The 25,472-nt window shown below is 32.2% G+C and overlaps 1 protein-coding gene and 1 long non-coding RNA gene across 2 annotated transcripts; one reads left to right on the plus strand and one right to left on the minus strand.

The window, feature by feature from the left end:
- Positions 1 to 2,802: 2,802 nt before the first annotated feature.
- Positions 2,803 to 3,667, minus strand: LOC149241294 (pectinesterase inhibitor 10-like). Its single transcript, XM_089370498.1, has 2 exons — positions 3,633 to 3,667; positions 2,803 to 3,145 (listed from the first exon to the last, which is right to left on the minus strand). Exons 1-2 carry the CDS (start codon positions 3,665 to 3,667, stop codon positions 2,803 to 2,805), a joined length of 378 nt encoding a protein of 125 aa, XP_089226624.1.
- Positions 3,668 to 5,476: 1,809 nt separating this feature from the next.
- LOC149241295 (uncharacterized) lies at positions 5,477 to 6,213 on the plus strand. The gene is made up of 4 exons (XR_016245614.1): positions 5,477 to 5,586; positions 5,697 to 5,783; positions 5,948 to 6,064; positions 6,165 to 6,213. It is a non-coding gene; the product is annotated as an uncharacterized LOC149241295 (long non-coding RNA).
- Positions 6,214 to 25,472: the final 19,259 nt, after the last annotated feature.

Below are 25,472 nucleotides of genomic sequence, written 5' to 3' on the forward strand. Positions count from 1 at the left end.
CGAGGGCTACACTGTAACTAATCATAATATTAAAAAACATCACGGAAAAAATCCAACAATTCTAAGATGTCTTAGATTTCTGAGCATGAACTGTAATTTCCGTTATGATAACAACATAATTTGGCAAGGAGAACACACCAAGGCAGAAATAAATGTTAAGGCTCTGATACCAATGTTAATTTAAAACAGCGATTCTATAATGCGAAATTAAAACTTAATGCCCCAAGAAAATATACTTACTTCCAGCCATTAGCGCTTGCTCACAAGTGAAAACAAAGGAAGTTTCCCAAACTCAATTGAAGCACTCCTTTGAACGTTTGACTATAGCTTTATAGCAGCACCCTTACTGCCAATTTACCCAAGAAAAAACTGTAGCCAATCTGCCCCAACTTCGTCTTCGAGCTTCCGTGACACAAAACAAGGAAAGGGCTGGCCTAAATCTAGAACCAACAAAATTTAGAAATTCCGAACGCAGTCAAGACAGAATGGAAGGGAGGATAATCAACGGGCAATCAAAGATTCGGATTGCGAAATGGCGGGCTAAACTTTATAGCAAAGTCGAGCAATGAGATAGGGCACGTAAACTCTCCTATTCCCCGTGCATCCATTTGTGTGTAACAAATCCCGTTGTTGCATCATATTAATGATCTTTGAAGTCCTGCGCACAGGGCACGTAAACTCTCCTATTCCCCGTGCATCCATTTGTGTGTAACAAATCCCGTTGTTGCATCATCTTAATGATCTTTGAAGTCCTGCGCACAAATTTAAGTCAGACATGGAGACCATAGAGAGATAGCACTTGGGATCGATCTCTGCGGTGGAGATGAAGAATGGCAGATTTTTTCCAAATTTTGTTTGGCACTTCCAAGTTTTGCTCTCTCACTTGATGGTGTAAAACTGAAGGGATTGAAACACAAGCTTGGGGACCAAACAGATAAATTGATAGCCAAGCTTCCATCAAGCTTCTGATAGCTATGTGTCAGGTGTTCCATAGATCAAAGTAGAGAACTCCAGATGGAGTAATGGACCACTTCAGAAGCTCCCAACAATAAATTTATTAACTGCAGTTGATTTCTTTAATTTAAAGAAATTACTGCAGATGGTTTCCAGAAATTAAGGAAAGACTGCAGTTTACTTCCATAGTGGTAGGCAACAATTGGTAAAACAATTAATGGAGCTTAACAGAAGCGTGATCTCGTTCGAATGAACTGTGCTTCCTGAGGTTCAATAGTTCGAACTCCGGTGTGTCAGGTAGCCGCCTCAGTTGGTTGAAATTGGCAATCAACTCTTCCAATTCTCTGAATTTAAAAGATTAATGTCATGGCCAGCTGCGAGCAAGATTAATGCATGGCAGGTTGTAATACAAAGAAATAAATAATGAAAATTGTGAAGTGCATCTAAAGTTTGAATAATTTACCGGCATCTTCAAATGCTATCAGGAAGCGCAGTAAGGTTATTCCCAGAAACATTGAAGACCTTAAGCTTCACAAGATGCCAGATGGAATTCGGAAGCGATGTAAGCTGATTTGACTGGATGTCCAGACAGACCAGATTCACGGCGAGTCCTATTTCCACCTCCATAGCAAAGTTAATGCTATGGAGGTACCCCTCTGACAGCCTCATAGAGCATCATCAACCATACATCATCGGACCATGCATCGTAAACTTTATCTGTCTCCGGCATCCCGCTCCGGCTGCCCATCGAAACCCCCGGCGACCCTGCCCGCAGCCACCCGCAGCCTCCCATCAGATGGTATTGATGACGACGGAGATCGTATTGATGACGGACGGGAGAGCGTGGCCTCCACTCAGATCGGATTAATGACCGACGGGAGAGCTCATTTACCTCACGCACGAACGCGACCAACCTCCTCCGGCCTTCAAAGTCCCGGCCAGATCATTTGCAAAACCATTCCTGAGCACTCCGCGGCGAACAGAACATTATCTGCAAAACCATTCGGCGAACAGAACAGAGGAGACGTTCAATACCTGGAGGAGCTGGCCATTGGTTATCGAGATTTGCTGTTGGCAAGGTTAGTACATCTGAAGCCTGCGAATTCTTGGTGAATTTTAACATCTATTTGGACTTGCCTAACATTCTAATTTGAGCTACAAATCACTTCATTGAAGTGCAAAATTTTAATCTGGTGTAATAATTTCCGTCATCACTGTCTCTGCGTAAAAGACCATTTATCTCCTCTGCGAATTTATGTCCGTTCATCAATCTGTTGATAAAATTGCTGTTTTTGAATTTATTGCTCAGTTATGTCCGTTCATCCATCTGGTGATAAAATTGTTGTTTTTGAATTTACTTTCATTTTGTTCAAATTCGAGGGTTCATAATCTCAGAATTAACAAATATTTTAGTGACACCGAAAATTCCATTATTGAGCTCCGCTGGAACTGAATTCCAAAAACTGTATTACACAGTTTCGAGGGTTTTTTTTTTTCAGCGAGAATCAATTATAACTAACTTTGTATCAACATAGCATATAGTTTACAATTCAAAATATGCTAAATTTTGCATAATGTCAAAGGTACTGAAGGCGAGAAACGTCTAATACGCAGATTCTATTAACATTGAAAATATATATCAAGGGCCATCAAAGAACTCCGTGAGGGCTTCTGCTGTGAGACATCGAGCTCATATATCAACCTAGCATATAGTTTACAATTCAAAATATGCTAAATTTCGCATAACGTCAAAGGTACAGATGGCGAGAAACCTCTAATACGCAGATTCTATTAACATTGAAAATATATATTTACCAACATCAAAGAACTCCGTGAGGGTTTCTGCTGTCAGACATCGAGCTGAAATTCTTCTCCAGTGGCTGCGAATTTGTTGACAAGGGCAAAGGCATTACTGATTAATTTACTCACTTTCTGCACGCGGGGCGTGACCATGGCCTTAACCCTCCCACTGGCAGGCTGAAAGCCGTCGAGACAGGAGTCCTCGTTGGTTAGCGTCGCGCTCATCCACGTTTCCACGTTGCTCATCTGAGCCTTGAACGTGTTACGCCTCAAGTGCTTCAGCTCCGCCAGAGATTGATGAATCTGGCCCGTGGTGTCCCCAAAATCCTCAATACAATACACAGTTCGAGGGTTTGCATGATTATCGGATGGATCAAACCCTTGATTGGGCCTCTTGACGCATTTCCCTCCCCACAAATTTATTACTTTTTAAAATACTTAAGTTAAATCAACACAATTAAATTTTATAGAGAGAAATTAAAAAATTGAAATATAAATTGTTTTTCTATTTTTTAATTAATTTTTAAAATTATTTTATTAAAAAATTTATAATTTTAAGTCGTTAAATTAACACAATATTTTACTAAACTAATTAATAAATATGTAACATAAAATATATTTGAATTACTGAATCTATTAATATACTATTTATTGAATCAGTAAACTAACTAATAAATCAATTTTTGACAACTTTATCCTCTCCCGGTGAAACTAATCCTCTCTCACATTGATAACTTTTTCATAAAGCGTATCATTATTTGCTTCATTAGATGTCACGAAGACAAAGTGAGAAAGGATACAGTTAACGGAACATATTTTCGATATTGGGGGAATGCCTTTTTATTAAACAATGGGTATTTTATGCTTTATGAGCATACTGAGAATGAGTGTTGTTCTTTCTTCGCAGAGGCATTGCAGCTGATGTTACATCATAATTTATTCAACTCTCAGCTCAAACCCAGAGAAAATATTGATGTTTCTATGTCCAGGATTGAAACCGAAAACCTTTCCGTCGAGATGCTTTTAATGAGTTTAATCAGGGAATCTTGTCATCATATTTTTCAATTCATTTATATTCCAAAGATGCATCACATTTTGTTGGCCCAATCAAGGGTTGCCTCATAAATGGATTTAGATTTTGTAGTGTCTTTGACTAATTCTACTTTTAGTCGCTGCATACAAATCAAATGCGTTCAGAAGACAAATTTTAGTCAAATATCATATCAGAGCTTACTAGGCAGTCCAAGTACCAGTGGTAATTAGGCTGGGACTTGTATGACTGGTAACAATAAAAGGTCAAAATTATAATGTATTGTAACAATGGTGACAGCAATTAAAGTTTGGCATTCTCATCATTGTATATAGTTGTATAACTAAAACCAGAAATAACATGAGCCTGTTAATTCCATCTAATTGATTGTGTTTAGAAACTCTCTATACACGATTTCATTGAGTATACTATTCTACTTTAGTTTGCTTGAGGTCACTTTTTCTTTTTAAGATTTGTTTTATGTAAGAATTTTTCAACAGAGTTCATCATTCTCATACTTGTCTCACTACTTATGGAGAGCCTGCCATAATCATTCTCTATTTTATCATGTCCTTTTATTCCTAAGCCTTGCTATTATATTTTGCAGTTTATTTTTATTTCGAAAGAGATTTTTGAGTCTAGAAAAGCACATACGATTTAAATTGTTATACTCTGATAAGCTTTGTTATTGCGTTTTGAACTTTATTTTTATTTCTAAAACGGTTTTTGAACAGCTATAAACTGATACGCTGTGCTTGTGGAATGTAGCATGCATTTTTTAAATTTCTTTAAATAATTTGTTAGCTGTGTCTGAAAATAATAGTATTTTTGTTGTGCCAGAAAGTAGATTCACGGCAGGTAGGTAGATTTTCCCAACGGATGAAAGTTTCAAATTTTATCATGAAACTAATTAATCTAAATTACAAATGGAAATAGGAAGAAATGAGAGTTGACATTATTTACATTAAATATTAACACTTTAGATATTCAGACTAAAATCAGTTGATGAAAGCACTTACAGACTTTGTCCTTGTCGGATGTGCAACAGTGACCACAAAAAAATAGATATGAATATTGATTTTTATTTTAATGTGTTTTTATGATGTTTTTAACAACATTGTTGTTTACATATTCATTTATAAGGAAGTAAGAAAATGGAGGAAATTAGACATGAATGGGAGGTAACTATCAAAGGCACCAAGCAAGTGTTCACTTGTCTTGTTGGTGGCTGTGCGGGAAATTTGAGTCGATCTACGCTATCTGGCCTTAATCATCATCGCGCTACCACCCACAATCTCCCACTAATTCCTCCACGTCAAAGAGGTCGAGCAAGAGATGCAAATGCTACATGGGCAGTCAAATCAACAAGTGCAGTTAAAAGGCAAAATGCCAAAATACAATATGACTTAGATGCAAGGCTATGTCGTGCACGACAACAAGCATATAAAAGATTTGTCAATGAAGAAATTCTTTCAGCTGTAAGTATTTATTAGTATTTATCTGTATATGTTTTCTATTAATATTAATTTATTGTTGTGGACTAAATTCATTGAAACTTGTTTTCACAGTCAGTTGTTACATTTGATCAGCTTAATGACACTTCAAAGCAAAGGATTTGTGAAAAAATTCAACGTTGGGATCAGAGTCTACCTCGTATACGCATGGAGACAATGAAGCGCATAGATATTGCTTTAAAAGAGAAAGCAAGCACTGAGGTTCCCGATGATGTGGGGGAAGAAGGATCAGATGGGCACAGCCATATATTAAACTTTGATGAAACCAATCAGGACAATGACAACACAGTTGAGTCCATTTTTTTGCATATATTAATTTTTTAGACATTTTAACATTAAATAATATTTATATTTATTATAATTGTATACTAATTTCTCATTGTTATTGATATGCATAGCCTAATCAACAAAATTCCCCAAATTCAAGCCACCAACCATTGCGACGCTCACCTAGATTTCAAGGTTTTCAAGGGGTTACTGGGCCAGTAAGTTTTTAATCCATATAACCTATTCCACCGAAAATATTAATATATAAATTGTTATGTTTTACCATAATGATGGGATGAGAAATGGATGTTCTGTATTATATATCGTTATCTTTGATTTTTTTTATTATGTGCGTGTGTGTTATTTCTTATTTATGGTGCAGGTGTTCCCTTTGGAACCATCACAATCAATGAAAACCCCTTGTAGAAGCCTTAAGAAGAATGGAAATGAAATGGTTCAAATGCTACAACCATCTTCATGTCCAATGTCACAATGCAAGGTAAGACTATATTTATTTATACTCTTATAATTTTATCATATTTTTACATTTAATTCTTTTTGAGTCACATACTTATATCTATGTATAATCTAATGTTCAGAGTAATGAATATACATCTCCTAAAACACCTTTGCACATGTATGATGGTGCACATGATACTCAGCAAAAATCACATTCTCCTCAACCATTGCAGCATTCACCTAGACTTCAAGATAAATTAAGAGAGGTAAGTTATATACTACATATCTTAGCTCATAATAACATTGACATATTTTTTTATAACTAGTTAATGCATTTTCTTTTCATATTCGTTACATGTTCACCATATTCTCATTATATCTATATAGATTTTGATATTTATTGATAGCTAGTCAATGAAATGTCTTTTCATATTCGTTACATGGTCAGCATATTTTCATTATATCTATGTGGATTTTGATATTTATTGATAATGTTTTAATTTCCACAGAAAACAAAAAAAGATAAATGTTGATGCTATGGTTAAAAGGACCAAAATCACGCCAAAGGACTTGAAAGCACGTGGGTTCAAGTCACGCAAACAATACATAGAGCATATATGCTCAACTAGCATTGCTCTCACTAAACCCACTAGGTTTGCTACTTTGAAGGCTAAACATTCCAGCAAGTTTAAATGACTTAGGCTACAATAATATAACTTTAGCCATTGTTTTATCTATAAAGGGGCTACAAGGACAGTTTCAATATATGTAATCTTTGTATTCTTTAGAATTTTTAATACATCATTTTTTTTTCCAAAAATTGTTTCCAGGTGCTAAGTATGTCTTTAAAATGTCAACATCATAAAGATTTTAAATATATTTGCATGATATTCCTCTAAAGTACTACCCTTCACTAGCTACGTTTGCCCTTATCTGTCCAACTTTATCCTAGCTGCTATCGCATCAATCCAAGAAACAGTGAATCCGTGACTTTAAAGGCGAAATAATACACACAAATATATACAAAGGAATAAAAACAGGATAATATATTCCTGAACGATTCAGTGCTCAGTCTCCTGGCATCCTTATCAAAGCATAATTAACAAAATCTAATGTTATTAATTATTAATGCAGTAAACCGCTCCAAGACGTCATTATCTCCATATGTGACCACATTTCTGAGCACCCATTTCAATCATCCCTCTGCTCACGTAGATAGTTTCTGGTTATGTTAATAGGTGTGATAGGTCTTCATAATTTTAGTTTTAAAAAAGGAAAATAATAATGTTGTAGATTTCAACTATATATTTGTTAATTTTTAGTGGTGTATTTTAGAATAAGTTTTTCCAGAATTTCCATTCTTTAAAGAAAAATTATAAATGTTATAGATTTCAACGATATCTCTGTTTACATTAATCTAGTTATATGAATACTTGTAGTTTAATTTAGTTATATGAATAGGTGTGATTTATTTCTACTTTAAATTTTTAGTGTTTTATTTGGTTTATTTTAGAATACATCTTTCAAAATTTTTATTTTTTAAAGAAAAAATATAAATACTTCATAAAGATGTTGCAGATTTCAATCTTATCTTTCTTTTTCTTTCTTTTTTTCCCTTTTTTTTTCGTAGTTGGTTTTAGTGCAATTTTTTGGATTTTCTAGTGTGAAATCCGGTGGAAAAATCTGAGGTGAAATCTTGATTTGTGCTATTTAAACTAGTTTTTTTCACTGTATATAGGGACTCAGCACCCTAGAAAACCCCTAGGGCACTTCGTTTGCACAAGACTACCCATCTAGCTTGTGATTTCAATAAATTTCTGCTAGATTTTAGAGAAATTTGACGGAAAAAACCCTAGGGCACTGCTATTGCACAGGATTTACCATGAAGCTTGTGATTTCAATAAATTCCTCCTAAATTTTAGAGACATTTGATTAAAAAAACCCACCATTTCCAAATTAAGGGGGGGTCAAAATAAAGTAGGCCTATCTGATCTAGTGTCTCAGGTGATTGGGCCTTAATTTGTCATTTGGTGCCACTAATAAATGTGATGACAAGGAAGAAGGAAGTGATTCTCTTCATTCGATTTGGCCGAGGAGAACCACCTAGGGTCTTGTTATCTTTTCATTTAGTAGGTTGTTGAATATTCTCTACAACCTGCTATGTCTGGCACACAGAACAAAGGCTTTTTGTCTCTAATTGTTTCGATGATATGGTAATTTTTCTTACCGTTTTTTATGCCGCCTTATACAGGTGCATTGGTCTTGGTATAGCTATCAATGTTTTCCCAACGTCATGGAAAATATGTCTTTTTGTATATGTTCACAACTAAAACAGGTGCATATAAACTCTGGTTATATGGTCGCTTTTGGGTCTATATAGTTTTTGGCCGGCCCATCGGGAATTTTTTTCTTTGAGATCACACTCACACCTTGTTGGCTAGGTGGTGTAGTATTATGGTTATGCAGAACATATTGTACATTGAATATTGGCATATGTAAACTGGCTTTTTATAATAAAAACATGTTTTTTCTTTCCTAAAAAAAAGGCTAACGTTATGTTAGCATCATCATGTCAATGCAATAACAACTAAGTTACTATTTCCTGCTACTTTTGTCCGTGAAATTTGAAATTCATCGGATTTCAAGAGACATCGAACTATCAATTCAAATTCGTCTTTTATATTTGGTTCATCTCATTTCCATTAATTAAACTCTTAAATTTACCCGTATTTTCACTATTTTAAAGGAGAATTTGTTGATATTTGTTTAATTCTTATAATTGTAGGAATGTATGGTTCAAATTATGCTTTATGGGTCGAGGATCAAAGGTTTTCTTCAATAGTTAAACTATTTTTTTGATATTGTTGCTCAAAAGGTTACATAGTAAGTCTCGCCCGAAGAGAAATTGGAATATTGTTGCAGTGGAAATTTGGATCAACTTGAATCACAATTTGTCCATTCATACATGCACCTGTATAAAGCATCTAATCTATGGTTTTGTAGATTGATAGATAACTTTGTGATGTGGACAACCTCGTTGAATCTCCAATTTATTCGCAACCCATTAACACTCACGTACTTTATTTGTTTAATTCTTATAATTATAAGAATGTATGGTTTAAATTTATGCTTTATGGGTCGAGGATCACATGCTTTATATAATAGCTAAACTATTTCTTTGATATTGTTGTCTAAATTGTTACATCGTAAGTCTCGCCCAAAAAGAAATTGGAATATTGTTTCAATGGAAATTGGGACTGACTTGAATTGCAATTTTTCCATTTATACATGCACCCACAATGTTATAACAAATATAAATAATCCAAACTATGGTTTTGTACATTGATGGATAGTTTTATGAGGTGGACAACCTCGATGAATCTCCAATTTATCCACAAGCCATTAATGTTTACAGTCAACTTATATATATTCCTAAGTTTGTTATAAAAATAAAATATAAAAACTAATATAATATATTTAACTTATAAATTAATATTAATTTACATATAATTTTTTTTTGTCTTTTTCTATGTGGTTTATGTTCTCGGAGATGAGTGACCACTATGTTCACATAATAGTTGTAATAGGAAGATCTACTCAAAAGGATCACTTTCTGTTGACTCAATCACAAAGTCTAACCCCAGAGTATTGAGAGAAATCAACTCATGACCTCTCAATAACAAAGATGTCTTAATTAGAGAAGCTCAACAAACTATATTAACCCTCAAAGCTATATAAAATCTATTTATATATACATAATTAAAATTTATATATTTTTATTATTTATAAAATTATATTAAATATATATCCTCTCAAATTTAGGCTAAATTTTTACTTTTAAAATTTTAATTAAATTACAATCTCACAAAAAGAGCTAAATTCCAATCTCACGAAAATTGAACTAAATGATTTATAATAATAACAGTGCACTGCAATGTAATCATCAACTTTCATTGATTCCCATCAAACCAATTATATTGGACCATTTCGGAATATTAAACATTGTTAATTTGCAAATATTCCAATCGCAAAATAATAATATGTAACTGATTCTTTATTTTCACAATCACACAACATAATGGTTTTTTTAATATTCGACCATTAAAACTTATAATTCAAAATAAGCTAGCTTTGGCATAGTTTAATTATTAAGTTTCCAAAAGTATGAACTAGTTCTCACATTTGAACAAAGACTGCAAAGTAGCTATCTTTACTTAGTTTAAATATAGTTAAATTAGAGTAAAAAACAATAAAAACATATCACTTTCTTTTAATAAAAAGTACATTTAAAATAATGAGATATTTCATGATTGCATTATCTATAGCTACCCAGAGATAATACGAACTCTATTTATGAATGATTTTTTTGTAAGCTTTAATATCATATTTGTTCATATTAATCTATTGTCTGTATAAAATTTTATGGAAAATTTATATTTTTTTCATCAAAAAGTAAAGGTGCCTTCTAAAAATGCTAACTTAGTTTAAATATAGTTAAATTAAAATATATGTTATTTGTTAAATATGTTATTTCTATTATTAATCCGTACTATATACATTATTAAAGTAAAGGACAATAAAAGAAAGATTGCAATTGATAAATGTTTCATGGAATTTAAGGTTTTCATCACCAACACCATCCATGCATGTGAAGGGAAGATTATGGATAGATGGAGAGGAAATTTTACAACAATCACACTTGGTTATTAATGTTAAATGGTGATAACTAATTTAGTTTTGTGTTTTCCCCAACATCTAATTTTAGTTACAACTTTAATGTACTAAGAAAAACTATTAATAAAATAATGAAAATTATCTCCGCGTTATTGTTATTTTCTCCTTGCATTTAATAGAACTACTTCAACCAAAAGAAAAAACAAAAAACAAAACCTAAAGTTTAGAGGATCATTAGTTGTGGGTTTGTTATCGAGGTAGGATTCTCCTTAAAACAAATAGTATCAATATCCCAAGGTTATAATGGGAGTTTTGTTCCAAAAATATCTCTTATCTTGGCCATAAAAACAAACAATATCAATGTCCAAGGTTATAACGGAAATTTTGTTCCAAATAATCTTAATCTTAGCATCATTACATCATCGTTACAAATAAATTCAATTATTTAGAATTCATAATATTTGATAAGACTGAAACTATGCCCTAACTCACTTATAAATAATGATTAATTACGTTAAATATTAATTCTTTCCAAAAACTAAAATATAAGAATTACAATTAAAAGATGTTGTTATTAGTTGAGATATAGTTCCTACTTTAAATTTATTTTTAAATAATAAAGTGAAGGTATAAAAGTTATAATTTTTTTATAAAAAGTTTATTTAGAAATTTTGTAAATTATTTATTTTTAATTAATAAAATAATTTTATAGAAAGTTTATTTAATTTTTTGTAAATTATATTTAAGCCATGGGTTGGAAAAAATATAATAATTACTTTTTAATTAATATAAAAATTAATATTTAAAATATTAATATTTAATAAATCTTATTTTATTATAAAACTAAACAAGTTTTTTTTGTTATTAAAATTATGGATATGATTATGTATATTATATATATGGATAAGTATTATGAAAGTAAGAGGTTTCTTAAAATTATTTTTCACTTTATTCAAAGTCACTTTTTGCTCAAGCTAAAATGACATAATATTTAATGAAAAGTTTTGCCGTGATAAAGAAATATGAAGAAGAATAAAACTAAGATATTATAATGATGAGATTAACTCGAATTTCTAAAATCAAAAGTCATTCCTTGTCTTAATTAGTGTGAAGAGGAAAAAAAGGAAATTAAACATGTTAAAATATGAATTAACACTAAGATATTATAATGATGAGATTAATCAGAATTTCTAAAATCAAAAGTATCTCCTTGTCTTAATTAGTGTGAAGAGGGAAAAAAAAAGAAATTAAACATGTTAAAATATGAATTAATTCCCAAAACATATTCAGATAAATATGTTTGTCACTTTTATGAATCTAAAAAGATAGAAGATCAAAAATATTCTCTCTTATAATATCCAACCTAGAATTAAAATTAAATCTACATTTTAAAATATGTGTCATGCTACTCACATTCTTAATTTTTTAACTCAACAAAACTATGATGTTAATGGAATTTTTTGAATACTTTTTAGACAATCAACAAAAGTAAAATATTTTTAATACATTTTGAAGAATTAACAAAATTATATTAATGTTGGAATATTTATGATAATTTTTAAACATGAAAATAAAATTGTAAAAAATGAAATACCTTATTAATTTTTTATTTTTTTTTCAGATCTCATTTGTCATTATCATATTGTTTTAATATCAAATAAGGATAAACATGATTTAAAAAAATAAAGATAAATTAAAATAAGATTAAAAATAAATATAAATTTGAACTTACAAAATGTTAATTAACTTTTTAATATTTAACAATAAGGGGAAGGTTCGTTTAAAGTGTTCATGGAAATGTATCGATTAATCTTACGAGGTAAGCATGCTATATATGTGTGTGTGTGTGTGTATAAAATAAAATAAAATGTTTTGTGAAATGAGAAGTTCTAGATAAAGAGATTATATAATAGCATGCTTTAAAGCAAGTAAGTTCCTTATGATAAATGGAAGATCCCTAACTATAACCACTTCTATAAAAGATAATGGTATCTAAAATCGATTAACTAATTGATACAATAAAGAGAATATGAAATATACTTTCAAAGTATTATATCAATTCAAGCCCTTGGTACATGGCTTACATATATATAGCAATTGTAGAGAGTATTCATTATGTTGAAGCTCCGGTTATATCTCAATTTTACATTCATTTCGAGATTGATGATGGGATGTGTATTTCCACTAGCATTAAAAGTATTTTTCCATATGCATGAGCTAAGTGTTATCATCACTTATGAAAGAAAGAGAAAATACAATAGAAATTATTTGTCTTTATTGTTTTTTATTTCAATTTAGCTATATTTAAACTAAAAGGCAGAACTAGCTACACTAGAGACTATGTAACACTTGTTTTTCATGTGTTATAATTTCTATAATAATAATTTTTAAAACATTTTATTTATTTTTAATCATTTAAATTTGTATTTAAAACAATGTTTTCCGAACTTTGAATTCTTTTAAACATGGTTTTGTTTTTGTTGAAATTATTTTACGGGAGCATTGTTTAATTTTATGGTTATATAAAGTCAATGTTCTTGATACTTCCCCTTGAGATTCACCCAAAAGTGCCTGGGAGGAGGTTAGAAGGTATAAGTTTGGACTATGTAAACCACTTTTAATCCTTTAGGCCTGCAATAAAATGATTTTCTACAAAGCTGAAAATTCATTATGAGGTCTTGGGGTCAAAACCCCTTGGGTACGCAACATAGAAATTTGTTTCAACAAAGAAATACATTTATAAAGGGTTGAAATAACTAAATCCATGCTATATTTTCAAGATATAAACTTAATAAATAAATCTGAGCTAAACCAAGGCAAATAAAATATATTTGCTTGTAAAAGGGAGCTTTGTTGAGTGAAAATATGCAAATGAAAGTTTGCTACAGCTATATCTTCCTGCACATCTGCACACATAAACTAGATATACTCGTGTAAATGTGGCAAAATAATCTTAAAAATAGATATATCAATTCCTTGGCTGTGATAAATACTTAAGCTCTTTTTCTTCAAGGTTTACTAGCGCTATATATGATAGGTAAATTGCAGGAAGCTAGTAATAAAAATATAAAAGGAATTTTTTTAAAGAACTTTTAAATGATGAGATGGTTGAAGGGTGAGGTTTTACCTTTTCTGTTTAAGCTTACCGATTTGCAGAGTTGCGATCACAACTTTTTTTTTTTGTTGATTTTCCCTTTGAGACTAGAGATGAGTGGGGAGTTGGGGGCAAGATTATCCCCCTCTTTTAGCCTTGGACAACCTGCAAGAAAATTCGACCACACTAGGAGGATCTACTCCTTTGAGATCCCCCAACTATAATAGCAACACTAGTGTCGATAGCTCACAAATGTGAAGGGAGATTCCCCCCTAAGAGAGCTTGTCCAACACTTGGAAAAGAGTATTTTTGGCAACTAGCAAATTGTGAGGTGAAGACCTGGGCCTTGATCTCCCCTTCCACATGACCCTCTACAGACTGTTGTGATACTATTGTGATAGCTTAAGTATACCTGCAACTTAGTCCTTAAAAGCACAAGATTGTAGGAAAAAACCAAGAAGAAAAGGCATAGAAGATCAACTCAATGCATAAGAGAGTATTTTCACAAATAGTTTCTTTGTATTATCGCGTCAAAATCATCTCCTACTCAACAACACTTACTAGAGGAGAGACTAGCCTTTTGTAAAACTTTTCTTAATGGTTAGATAACGACTAGCAAATGGCTAGTTGGACTCTTCCTCTATAATTTGTTTTTACTAGTCATCCACATGTTGAAGACTCAATAACTTTTAATTAAAACCAATTCATGAATTTTCCCACTAAGGGGTTGAATTGACTCAAGATTCCTTTGGAGGTCCAACAACTCCTTTGCTTATGGCTTGGGAGTTGAAGAATGGTCAAAGATGATTCAACATTCCACTTGACATTCCAATAGGTGTGGTTTATTTCAGAGTAATTTCTAGTTATGTCAATAAGTATTATTTATCTCAGAATCAGCATTTCTCAATTTAGATTTAAATAATGTTTTGTTTCAAATTTAATACATAATTTATTCAAAAAATATTAAATATTAATTTTAAAATGTTTTAATTAAATTAGTTTAATTATATTATATTTTTAATAAATAAATTTAGGTAAAAGTTTTACTAAATATATTTTTGTTAGTGCTTATTCATGTTAATATCAACTATGCTCTTTGGTACATATATGACATTTAAAATTAGCCTACATTTCTATTTTCTTTCTTTTTCTTTTAAAAGGTTCTTAATAGTGTCACCTTGGAATTCAAACCATGCTAACTCTAAGCATGTACACAGGTCAGATCAATTAACAAAACTCACTATCGTTTGAAGTGCATCAAATAGTCATATATGAAATGTGCATAAATTTACTATGCTCTTTGGTACATTGACACCTCGATGTAAGGGTGATAATGAACTTTAACACAATCCAAACTCATGTATATTCGATTCCGTATATTATGATAATGACAATTATCTAAAGCATTTTGTGTATCTGTCATTTATTTACATATGCACTTTTCACCAATTTTAACAAAATTGAAATCAAATACTCTAGTTAAGATTAAGGTAAATTTGATAATTGTGAAAACTTAATTATTATTAAAATGTAAGTTTACAACAATTTCAATTTAGATTTAAATAATGTTCTGTTTCAAATTAGATACATAATTTATTCAAAAAAAATATTGAATATTAATTTTAAAATGTTTTAATAAAATTAGTTTATTTATATTATATTTTTAATAAATAAATTTAGGTAAAAGTTTTACTAAATATATTTTTGTTAGTGCTTATTCATGTTAATATCAACTATGCTCTTTGGTACATTGACACCTAAATATATGAAATGTGCATAAATTTACTATGCTCTTTGGTACATTGACACCTCGATGTAAGGGTGATAATGAACTTTAACACAATCCAAACTCATGTATATTCGATTCCGTATATTATAATAATGACAATTATCTAAAGCATTTTGTGTATCTGTCATTTATTTACATATGCACTTTTCACCAATTTTAACAAAATTGAAATCAAATACTCTAGTTAAGATTAAGGTAAATTTGATAATTGTGAAAACTTAATTATTATTAAAATGTAAGTTTACAACAATTTCAATTTAGATTTAAATAATGTTCTGTTTCAAATTAGATACATAATTTATTCGTCCACATGGGGTAGCTCAAGCGGCAAGGGCCGTGGAAATGAAGTCTCACCGAACCGGAGATCTTGGGTTCAAATCTTGGGCTACCCTTCCCCCGTAGAGGGGTTCATAATGGACATGTAAATCGGAGAGTCCCACCCCAGCCTACAAAAAAAAAAAATACATAATTTATTCAAAAAAAATATTGAATATTAATTTTAAAATGTTTTAATAAAATTAGTTTATTTATATTATATTTTTAATAAATAAATTTAGGTAAAATAATAATTACCTATCCATAATTACCTATCCATAATATCGTGAATATAATAATAATAAAGACATAGGAGATCATATATTTATATATACAAAACACCTAAGTGGTATCGATTTATGATTTTATGCACATTAGTTAACTGAGCTAAGCATTGATTGATTTCTATTCATTATAATATGGCTTATGACTTAGGAGCTATTATTCATTTAAATTTACCAAATAAGGATATGAGCCAACCATACTTTGTGCATATGTGTGAGTAAAAAAAAGCACAGTATAGTGCACACTACCTAACAAAAGTGCACTTGTTATTCTACCACAAATATTGACATCATTCCCTTCTTGAATTACTGCAAAAATTGTAACAAGTACATTTTCAAGAACGTTTTTTCTTCTAGGTGTACATGTAGTAAAAAAACCACCAAATTTTGCTGCAGACATCAAGATGGAAGAAATCTTACTCATGGTGTTCTAAAAGAATAAATTGTATGACATAAAATTCTCATATATATATATATATATATATATATATATATATATATATATATATATATATATATATCACCATACAATTCATATGTAATATATCTTCTACAAAAAAAGCTAAAATCGTCTACATTTAAAAATAATTTGTTTAAAGGGACTGTAATCCAATTAAATTATCTCATAAATGATGTCAAATAATCAAGTTTTCTTTCTATTAGGTTTGTATCGCTTGATCTTGCAATTTTTTTTAATTAAATAAGACACTCCATAATTATATGCTTGTTTCTACGATTTCCATTCACAACTCTAAAATACTAACCATATTTTCACATTGTAGAATATGATAGTACATGCATGCCTAGAAAAGATTATTTATAAAATAAATAATTAGACTTCAATGTGTAACAATACATAGAGATGTTTAATCAAAATTTATGCAATTAATATCATGATCAATCCAGTATCACATACTTTTGCTTCACATCTAATTCCTATGGTCAATTCAGTTAATTTACTTTCCTTGTTGGTTAATTCCAAATTCCAAATTTTCTACTTCACCCATGTGTTTATATATTGAAAATATGTCTTTTTAAGGAATAGAACACGAGTTTAGATTGACCATGTAAGTGATTGTATGTCTCCTAATCATTTTTTATGTATCTCACAATAAATATGTGAAGCCATAGATATTGAGTTATTGCATTTCTTTGTTATACTAGTGTTTTCCTTATTGGCTAGCTAGACCCTTTAATTGTAATTGTACTCATTTTCTTCTATATATGAGGGAGACCAAGTTTTAGTGAGCATCTCATCTTGTACATTGGTTATATTGTAGAATAAGGTTTCCCTATCGAAGTTACTTCTCGTCCATTCTTCTATCTAATTCTCAAGGCATTGAGTTACTTATCTTTCTATTTCTATTTTAATTGTGTGTTTCATGTATAACATTTGGTATTAGAGCATATGATTCTTAGGTTTGACTAATTCAAATTAGTCATATTAATATTTTCATGATAATTTTTTTTTAATTTTCATAGATATTTCAGATTGTGACATTTTCTGAAACTTCAAGCAATGTAGCAAGTAAATTTGGCTAAGATTTCTAGTTTTTGTTCACTATACTTTCAACGATATAGGCTATGGAAATGTGCATTTCTAACAAGTTCTAAAATTAGTCTTAAATAAGTCATGTTGGTGTTTTCACTATACATTTTTCTAGGGTTATTCAAATAGTGAACTTTTTGGGAGACTAAGGAGACATAACAAAGAACTTGTGGTACATGTTTTAGGTTTTATTTTTTTATACTTTAAGAAATACAATCTATGCAAATCATGATTTTGGATTATTCTTGAACCTAGTTTCAAATGAGCATTCTTGATAAAAATTATTGTAATATTAGAACCTAGTGTTATAGCCCTAGTTTCCACTCCACTATAATCAGAGAGACCCTATTTAAACTTACCTCATTTTCTTTCTATAATGCATCCCCGCTTACCTTTATTTGTACTTGTACGGGTTTTATACAAATTTTATTAGATATTATAGCGGTGAAATTACATAGTTGAACAATTTATCATAATTCTTATGTCACAATTTCATAATACTATGAAATAATATATTTTTTCATAATATTATGAAATAATATTTTTTTCATAATTGAGGAAAAAATCTTAATTGAGAACAAGGTTCTCAGTAAGTTGGGAAATTCTCATTATTTAGCATGAAACTTGTGCATGAGTTGTATCCACCCAATTCACATGCCACCAAGCCTAAATTCTCATGGCCCTAGTTGTTTAGATACATTCTCTTTGATTTGGGAAAGGCATGTACAATGAGACCCTCTCAAGGGGGAGGGAGAAGTAATAGAGAGAATAACTCTGTAATGATGGTGAATTTCTACTAGAACTTTATTCCTTTTTCATGTGAGACGAGCATGGTCTTCTTGTGAGCTAAGGGGAGAAAAGTGCCAAGTATTAGAGAAGAGTCTGTTGGTGAATTAGGGTATAATTTTTTTTTACTATTCTTGTTTATGAATGGAAATTGTGAAAAACTCTTAGAGGATAAGTATTTATTGCTCGACTGATCTTGCCTCAAGATTAACTAGATAGTTTACGACGGATCTAAGTAAACTCCCTATATTTGATGCAATAACAATCATTCATATCATATAAGAGGATGATAAGAAAATAATTATGTACCCATGCAAGTTGGTGTCATTTGTAGACCCTATAGAGTTATTGGAAGCCCCAATCCAATTTGAATATCTCACTCCAAGGTCCCTTATCTAATCCCCTACACACATATGCCATCAACTAAGATGATATTTTCCTCTACAAAAGGAAAGTTAGTATGCACAAAATTCTATAATAATGACCATATCACATTCATACATATAATAATATGAAATATAGAAGGGAATTCACAATTTCATTTATAAACAAGAATAGTACAAAAAGACAATATACCTTTATTAACCCATAGAATTTCCTGTGATCCTTGGCAGTCCTCTCTCCTTGTCTTACAAGAAGATTGGGCTCATCTCACATGCAAAGGAAGAATGTCTTAGTGGAAATTCACTAGCATTACTAAACTATTCTCTCTATTTCTCCCTTATCCCCCTTGAGAGGGTCTCTCTATATAGGTCTTTCCTAACTCTGGGAGGATGTATTTGGACACCTAGGTCTATGAGAAGTTAGGATTGATGGAATGTGAATTGGATAGATACAAGTAATGCACAAGTTTCCTACTCAATTATGCACCTTTACCAACTCACCGAGAACCTTAGTCTTAATTATGAGTTTTATTCTCAATTACAAAATAATTATTATTTCATTATTATGAAATTGTGACAAATAAATTATGATAAATTACTCAATTAAGTAATTTAAACCCTATAACATCTAATAACTTTCTTGTATATGGAATCTGTGCATATATAGAAGACATGCGCATGTCTTCCGTATATGCTCAATTTCCGTATATGCGCATATCTTCCGTATATGCCCAATTTCCGTATATGTGCATATCTTCCGTATATGCGCATATTTCCATATATCCGCATATCTTCCGTATACACGGAAGACATGTGCATGTCTTCCGTATATGCCCAATTTCCGTATATGCGCATATCTTCCGTATATACGGAAGACATGCGCATATTTTCCGTATATGCCCAATTTCCGTATATGCGCAAATCTTTCGTATATGCACAGTTTTTTGTATATGTGCAATTCCTGTATACGGAAGATATGAGCATATACAGAAATTTGGCATATCTTCCGTATATGCCCAATTTCCGTATATGCACAATTTCTGTATATGGAATCTGTGCATATACGAAAGATATGCGCATGCCTTCCGTATATTCCCAATTTCCGTATATGCACATATCTTCCGTATATGCCCAATTTCCGTATATGCACAGATTTCCGTATATGCGCATATCTTCTGTATACACGGAAGACATGCGCATATCTTCCATATATGCCCAATTTCCATATATGCACACATCTTCAGTATATGCACAGTTTCCGTATATGCGCAATTCCTGTATACGGAAACTGGGCATATACGGAAGAGATGCGCATATACGGAAGACATACGCATGTCTTCCGTATATGCACAGATTCCATATACAGAAATTGTGCATATACGGAAACTGGGCATATACGGAAATATGCGCATATCTTCTGTATATGCCCAATTTCCGTATATGCGCATATCTTCCGTATATGCCCAATTTCCGTATATGCGCATATCTTCCATATATGCCCAATTTCCGTATATGCGCACATTTTCCGTATATGCACAGTTTCCGTATATGCGCATATCTTCCGTATATACGGAAGACATGCGCATATCTTTCATATATGCCCAATTTCCGTATATGTGCACATCTTCTATATATGCACAGTTTCCGTATGTGTTCAATTCCTGTATACGGAAGATATGCGCATATACGGAAATTGGGCATATCTTCCGTATATGCCCAAATTTCGTATATGCACAATTTCTGTATATGGAATCTGTGCATATACGGAAGATATGCGCATGCCTTCTGTATATGCCCAATTTCCGTATATGCGCATATCTGCCGTATATGCGCATATTTCCATATATGCGCATATCTTCCGTATATGCCCAATTTCCGTATATACGCATATTTTCCGTATATACGGAAGACATGTGCATATCTTCCGTATATGCCCAATTTCCATATATGCGCACATCTTCCATATATGCACAGTTTCCGTATGTGTGCAATTCCTGTATACGGAAAATATGCGCATATACGGAATATATGCGCATATACAGAAATTGGGCATATACGGAAGATATGCGCACGTCTTACGTATATGCCCAGTTTCCGTATATGCACAATTTCTTACGTATATACGGAAGATATGCGCATGTCTTACGTATATACGGAGGATATGCGCATATACGGAGATTGGGCATATACGGAAGATATGCGCATGTCTTCCGTGTATACGGAAGATATGCGCATATACGGAAATTGGGCATATACGGAAGATATGCGCATATACGGAAATTGAGCATATACGGAAGACATGCGCATGTCTTCCGTATATGCACAGATTCCATATACAGAAATTGTGCATATACGGAAACTGGGCATATACGGAAGACGTGCGCATATCTTCCGTATATGCCCAATTTCCGTATATGCGCATATCTTCCGTATATGCGCATATCTTCCGTATACAGGAATTGCACACATACGGAAGCTGTGCATATATGGAAGATGTGCGCATATACGGAAATTGGGCATATACGGAAGATATGCACGTCTTCCGTATATACGGAAAATATGCGCATATACGGAAGATATGCGCATATACGGAAATATGCGCATATACGGCAAATATGCGCATATACGGAAATTGGGCATATACAGAAGGCATGCGCATATCTTCCGTATATGCACAGATTCCATATACGGAAATTGGGCATATACGGAAATTCGGCATATACGGAAGATATGCCCAATTTCCGTATATGCGCATATCTTCCGTATAGAGGAATTGCACACATACCGAAACTGTGCATATATGGAAGATGTGCGCATATACGAAAATTCGGCATATACGGAAGATATGCGCATGTCTTCTGTATATACAGAAGATATGCGCATATACGGAAACTATGCATATACGAAATATGTGCACATATACGGAAATTGGGCATATACGGAAGATATGCGCATGTCTTCCGTATATGCCCAATTTCCGTATATGCGCATATCTTCCGTATATACGGAAGACATGCGCATATCTTCCGTATATGCCCAATTTCCGTATATGCGCACATCTTTCGTATATGCACAGTTTCCGTATATGCGCATATCTTCCGTATATACGGAAGATATATATACGGAAGATATGCGCATATCTTCCGTATATGCCCAATTTCCGTATATGTGCACATCTTCCATATATGCACAGTTTCGGTATGTGTGCAATTCCTGTATACGGAAGATATGCGCATATACGGAAATTGGGCATATCTTCCGTATATGCCGAATTTCCGTATATGCCCAATTTCCGTATATGGAATCTGTGCATATACGGAAGATATGCGCATGCCTTCCGTATATGCCCAATTTCCGTATATGCGCATATCTGCCGTATATGCGCATATTTCCGTATATGCCCAATTTCCGTATATGCGCATATTTTCCGTATATACGGAAGACATGTGCATATCTTCCGTATATGCCCAATTTCCGTATATGTGCACATCTTCCATATATGCACAGCTTCCGTATGTGTGCAATTCATGTATACGAAAGATATGCGCATATACGGAAGATATGCGCATATACGGAAATTGGGCATATACGGAAGATATGCGCACGTCTTCCGTATATGCCCAGTTTCCGTATATGCACAATTTCTGTATATGAAATCTGTGCATATACGGAAGACATGCGCATGTCTTCCGTATATGCCCAAATGTCTGCTGTATATGATCAATTTCCGTATATGCTCATATCTTCCGTATATGCCCAATTTCCGTATATGCGCATATTTCCGTATATGTGCATATCTTCTGTATACACGGAAGACATGCGCATATCTTCCGTATATGCCCAATCTCCGTATATGCGCATATCTTCCGTATATACGTAAGACATGCACATATCTTCCGTATATGCCCAATTTGCGTATATGCGCACATCTTTCGTATATGCACAGTTTCCGTATATCCGCATATCTTCTGTATATACAGAAGACATGCGCATATCTTCCGTATATGCCCAATTTCCATATATGCGCACATCTTCCATATATGCACAGTTTCCGTATGTGTGCAATTCCTGTATACGGAAGATATGCGCATATACGGAAATTGGGCATATCTTCCGTATATGCCGAATTTCCGTATATGCCCAATTTCCGTATATGGAATCTGTGCATATACGGAAGATATGCGCATGCCTTCCGTATATGCCCAATTTCTGTATATGCGCATGCCTTCCGTATATGCCCAATTTTCGTATATGCGCATATCTTCCGTATATGCACATATTTCCGTATATGCGCACATCTTCCGTATATGCCCAATTTCCGTATATGTGCATATCTTCTGTATATACGGAAGACATGCGCATATCTTCCGTATATGCCCAATTTCCATATATGCGCACATCTTCCATATATGCACAGTTTCCGTATGTGTGCAATTCCTGTGTACGGAAGATATGCGCATATACGGAAGATATGCGCATATACGGAAATTGGGCATATACGGAAGACATGCGCACGTCTTCCGTATATGCCCAGTTTCCGTATATGCACAATTTTTGTATATGGAATCTGTGCATATACGGAAGACATGCGCATGTCTTCTGTATATGCTCAATTTCCGTATATGCGCATATCTTCCGTATATGCCCAATTTCCGTATATGTGCATATCTTCCGTATACGCGGAAGACATGCGCATATCTTCCGTATATGCCCAATTTCTGTATATGTGCATATCTTCCGTATATACGGAAGACATGCGCATATCTTCCGTATATGCCCAATTTCTGTATATGCGCACATCTTTCGTATATGCACAGTTTCCGTATATGCGCATATCTTCCGTATATACGGAAGACATGCGCATATCTTCCGTATATGCCCAATTTCCGTATATGTGCACATCTTCCATATATGCACAGTTTCCGTATGTGTGCAATTCCTGTATACGGAAGATATGCGCATATACGGAAATTCGGCATATATTCCGTATATGCCCAATTTCCGTATATGTAATCTGTGCATATACGGAAGATATGCGCATGCCTTCCGTATATGCGCATATTTCCGTATATGCCCAATTCCCATAATGCGCATATTTTTCGTATATACGGAAGACATGTGCATATCTTCCGTATATGCCCAATTTCCGTATATGCACACATCTTCCATATATGCACAGCTTCCGTATGTGTGCAATTCCTGTATACGGAAGATATGCGCATATACGGAAATTGGGCATATACGGAAGATATGCGCACGTCTTCCGTATATGCCCAGTTTCCGTATATGCACAATTTCTGTATATGGAATCTGTGCATATACGGAAGACATGCGCATGTCTTCCGTATATGCTCAATTTGCGTATATGCGCATATCTTACGTATATGCGCAATTTATGTATATGCGCATATCTTCCGTATACACGGAAGACATGCGCATATCTTCCGTATATGCGCATATCTTCCGTATATACGTAAGACATGCGCATATCTTTTGAGCACTAGGATTACATAGATTACACAAAGTAAATTTACAATTTAACAAGTTTTTGATAAATCAATCTCAAATGACCCAAAAAAATACCCGAAAAAGAGCTAAAACATAGAATAGTGGTAATACTTAAAATGTTTTAACCAAAATAAATTATATTTTCAATTATTGAAATATTTTAACCGAAAATTTTTATTTTTCAAGGTGTTTTATATGATAAATACATATATATTTTAAATATATGTAATATGTATATATTTGACATTGAAATATATACTTCATAAGTTCATTAAAATATTTGTTATAAATTCTATTTTCCATGTCAAAATGTTTTTGCAATCTTGATTATTAGTAAATAATTTTTGAAATAAACATCAAATCACTCAACTCTCCATATTGAAATATTTAATTTATAACCTATATATATATATATATATATATATCTTGGTTGTGTTATCAATATTTTTTAAATGCCAGAAATTTAAAATTAAACAAAATACATAGATCTCTAATTATTCTAGGAAATAACTAAATTTTTTATTCTCATTTACTACATTTTTCAAGTTCAAATATTTTTTATACATATTTTTTTTTCGACTTTATTTATCTACATGTATAAAGTTGATAATGCAGATATTAAGATAGTTTATTCAAGTTTTATATTGGAATATTTTTAAAGAATGTAAGAATTATGCATTTTACACACACATATATATGACACTTTCTTTTTGTAAAATTGATACAAATTATGTTATTTCACATGAACATCTAAATATTTTGTTTTTGGTTAAGAGTGAGCGAAATATTTTTACTACATCTCTTTCATATAGGGTTGTAATATTAACAACAAACTTAGCTAAAAGAGAGTGAGATTATTGATGTTTTTAATTAAAACTTTTAAAATTGATATAATATTATGTTATTTCACATGAGCATCCAAATATTTTATTTTTTTTGTTAAGAGTGAGTAAAATATTTTTACTATATCTCTTTCATATGGGGTTGTGATATCAACAACAAACTTAGCTAAGAGAGAGTGAGATTATTGATGTTTTTTAATGTTTTTAATTAAAACTAACCAAAT

This window comes from Pinus tabuliformis, chromosome 8 (assembly GCF_031772625.1).
Source record: "Pinus tabuliformis cultivar Carrire ecotype Pingquan chromosome 8, CPIR1, whole genome shotgun sequence".
Classification (NCBI taxonomy): domain Eukaryota; kingdom Viridiplantae; phylum Streptophyta; class Pinopsida; order Pinales; family Pinaceae; genus Pinus; species Pinus tabuliformis.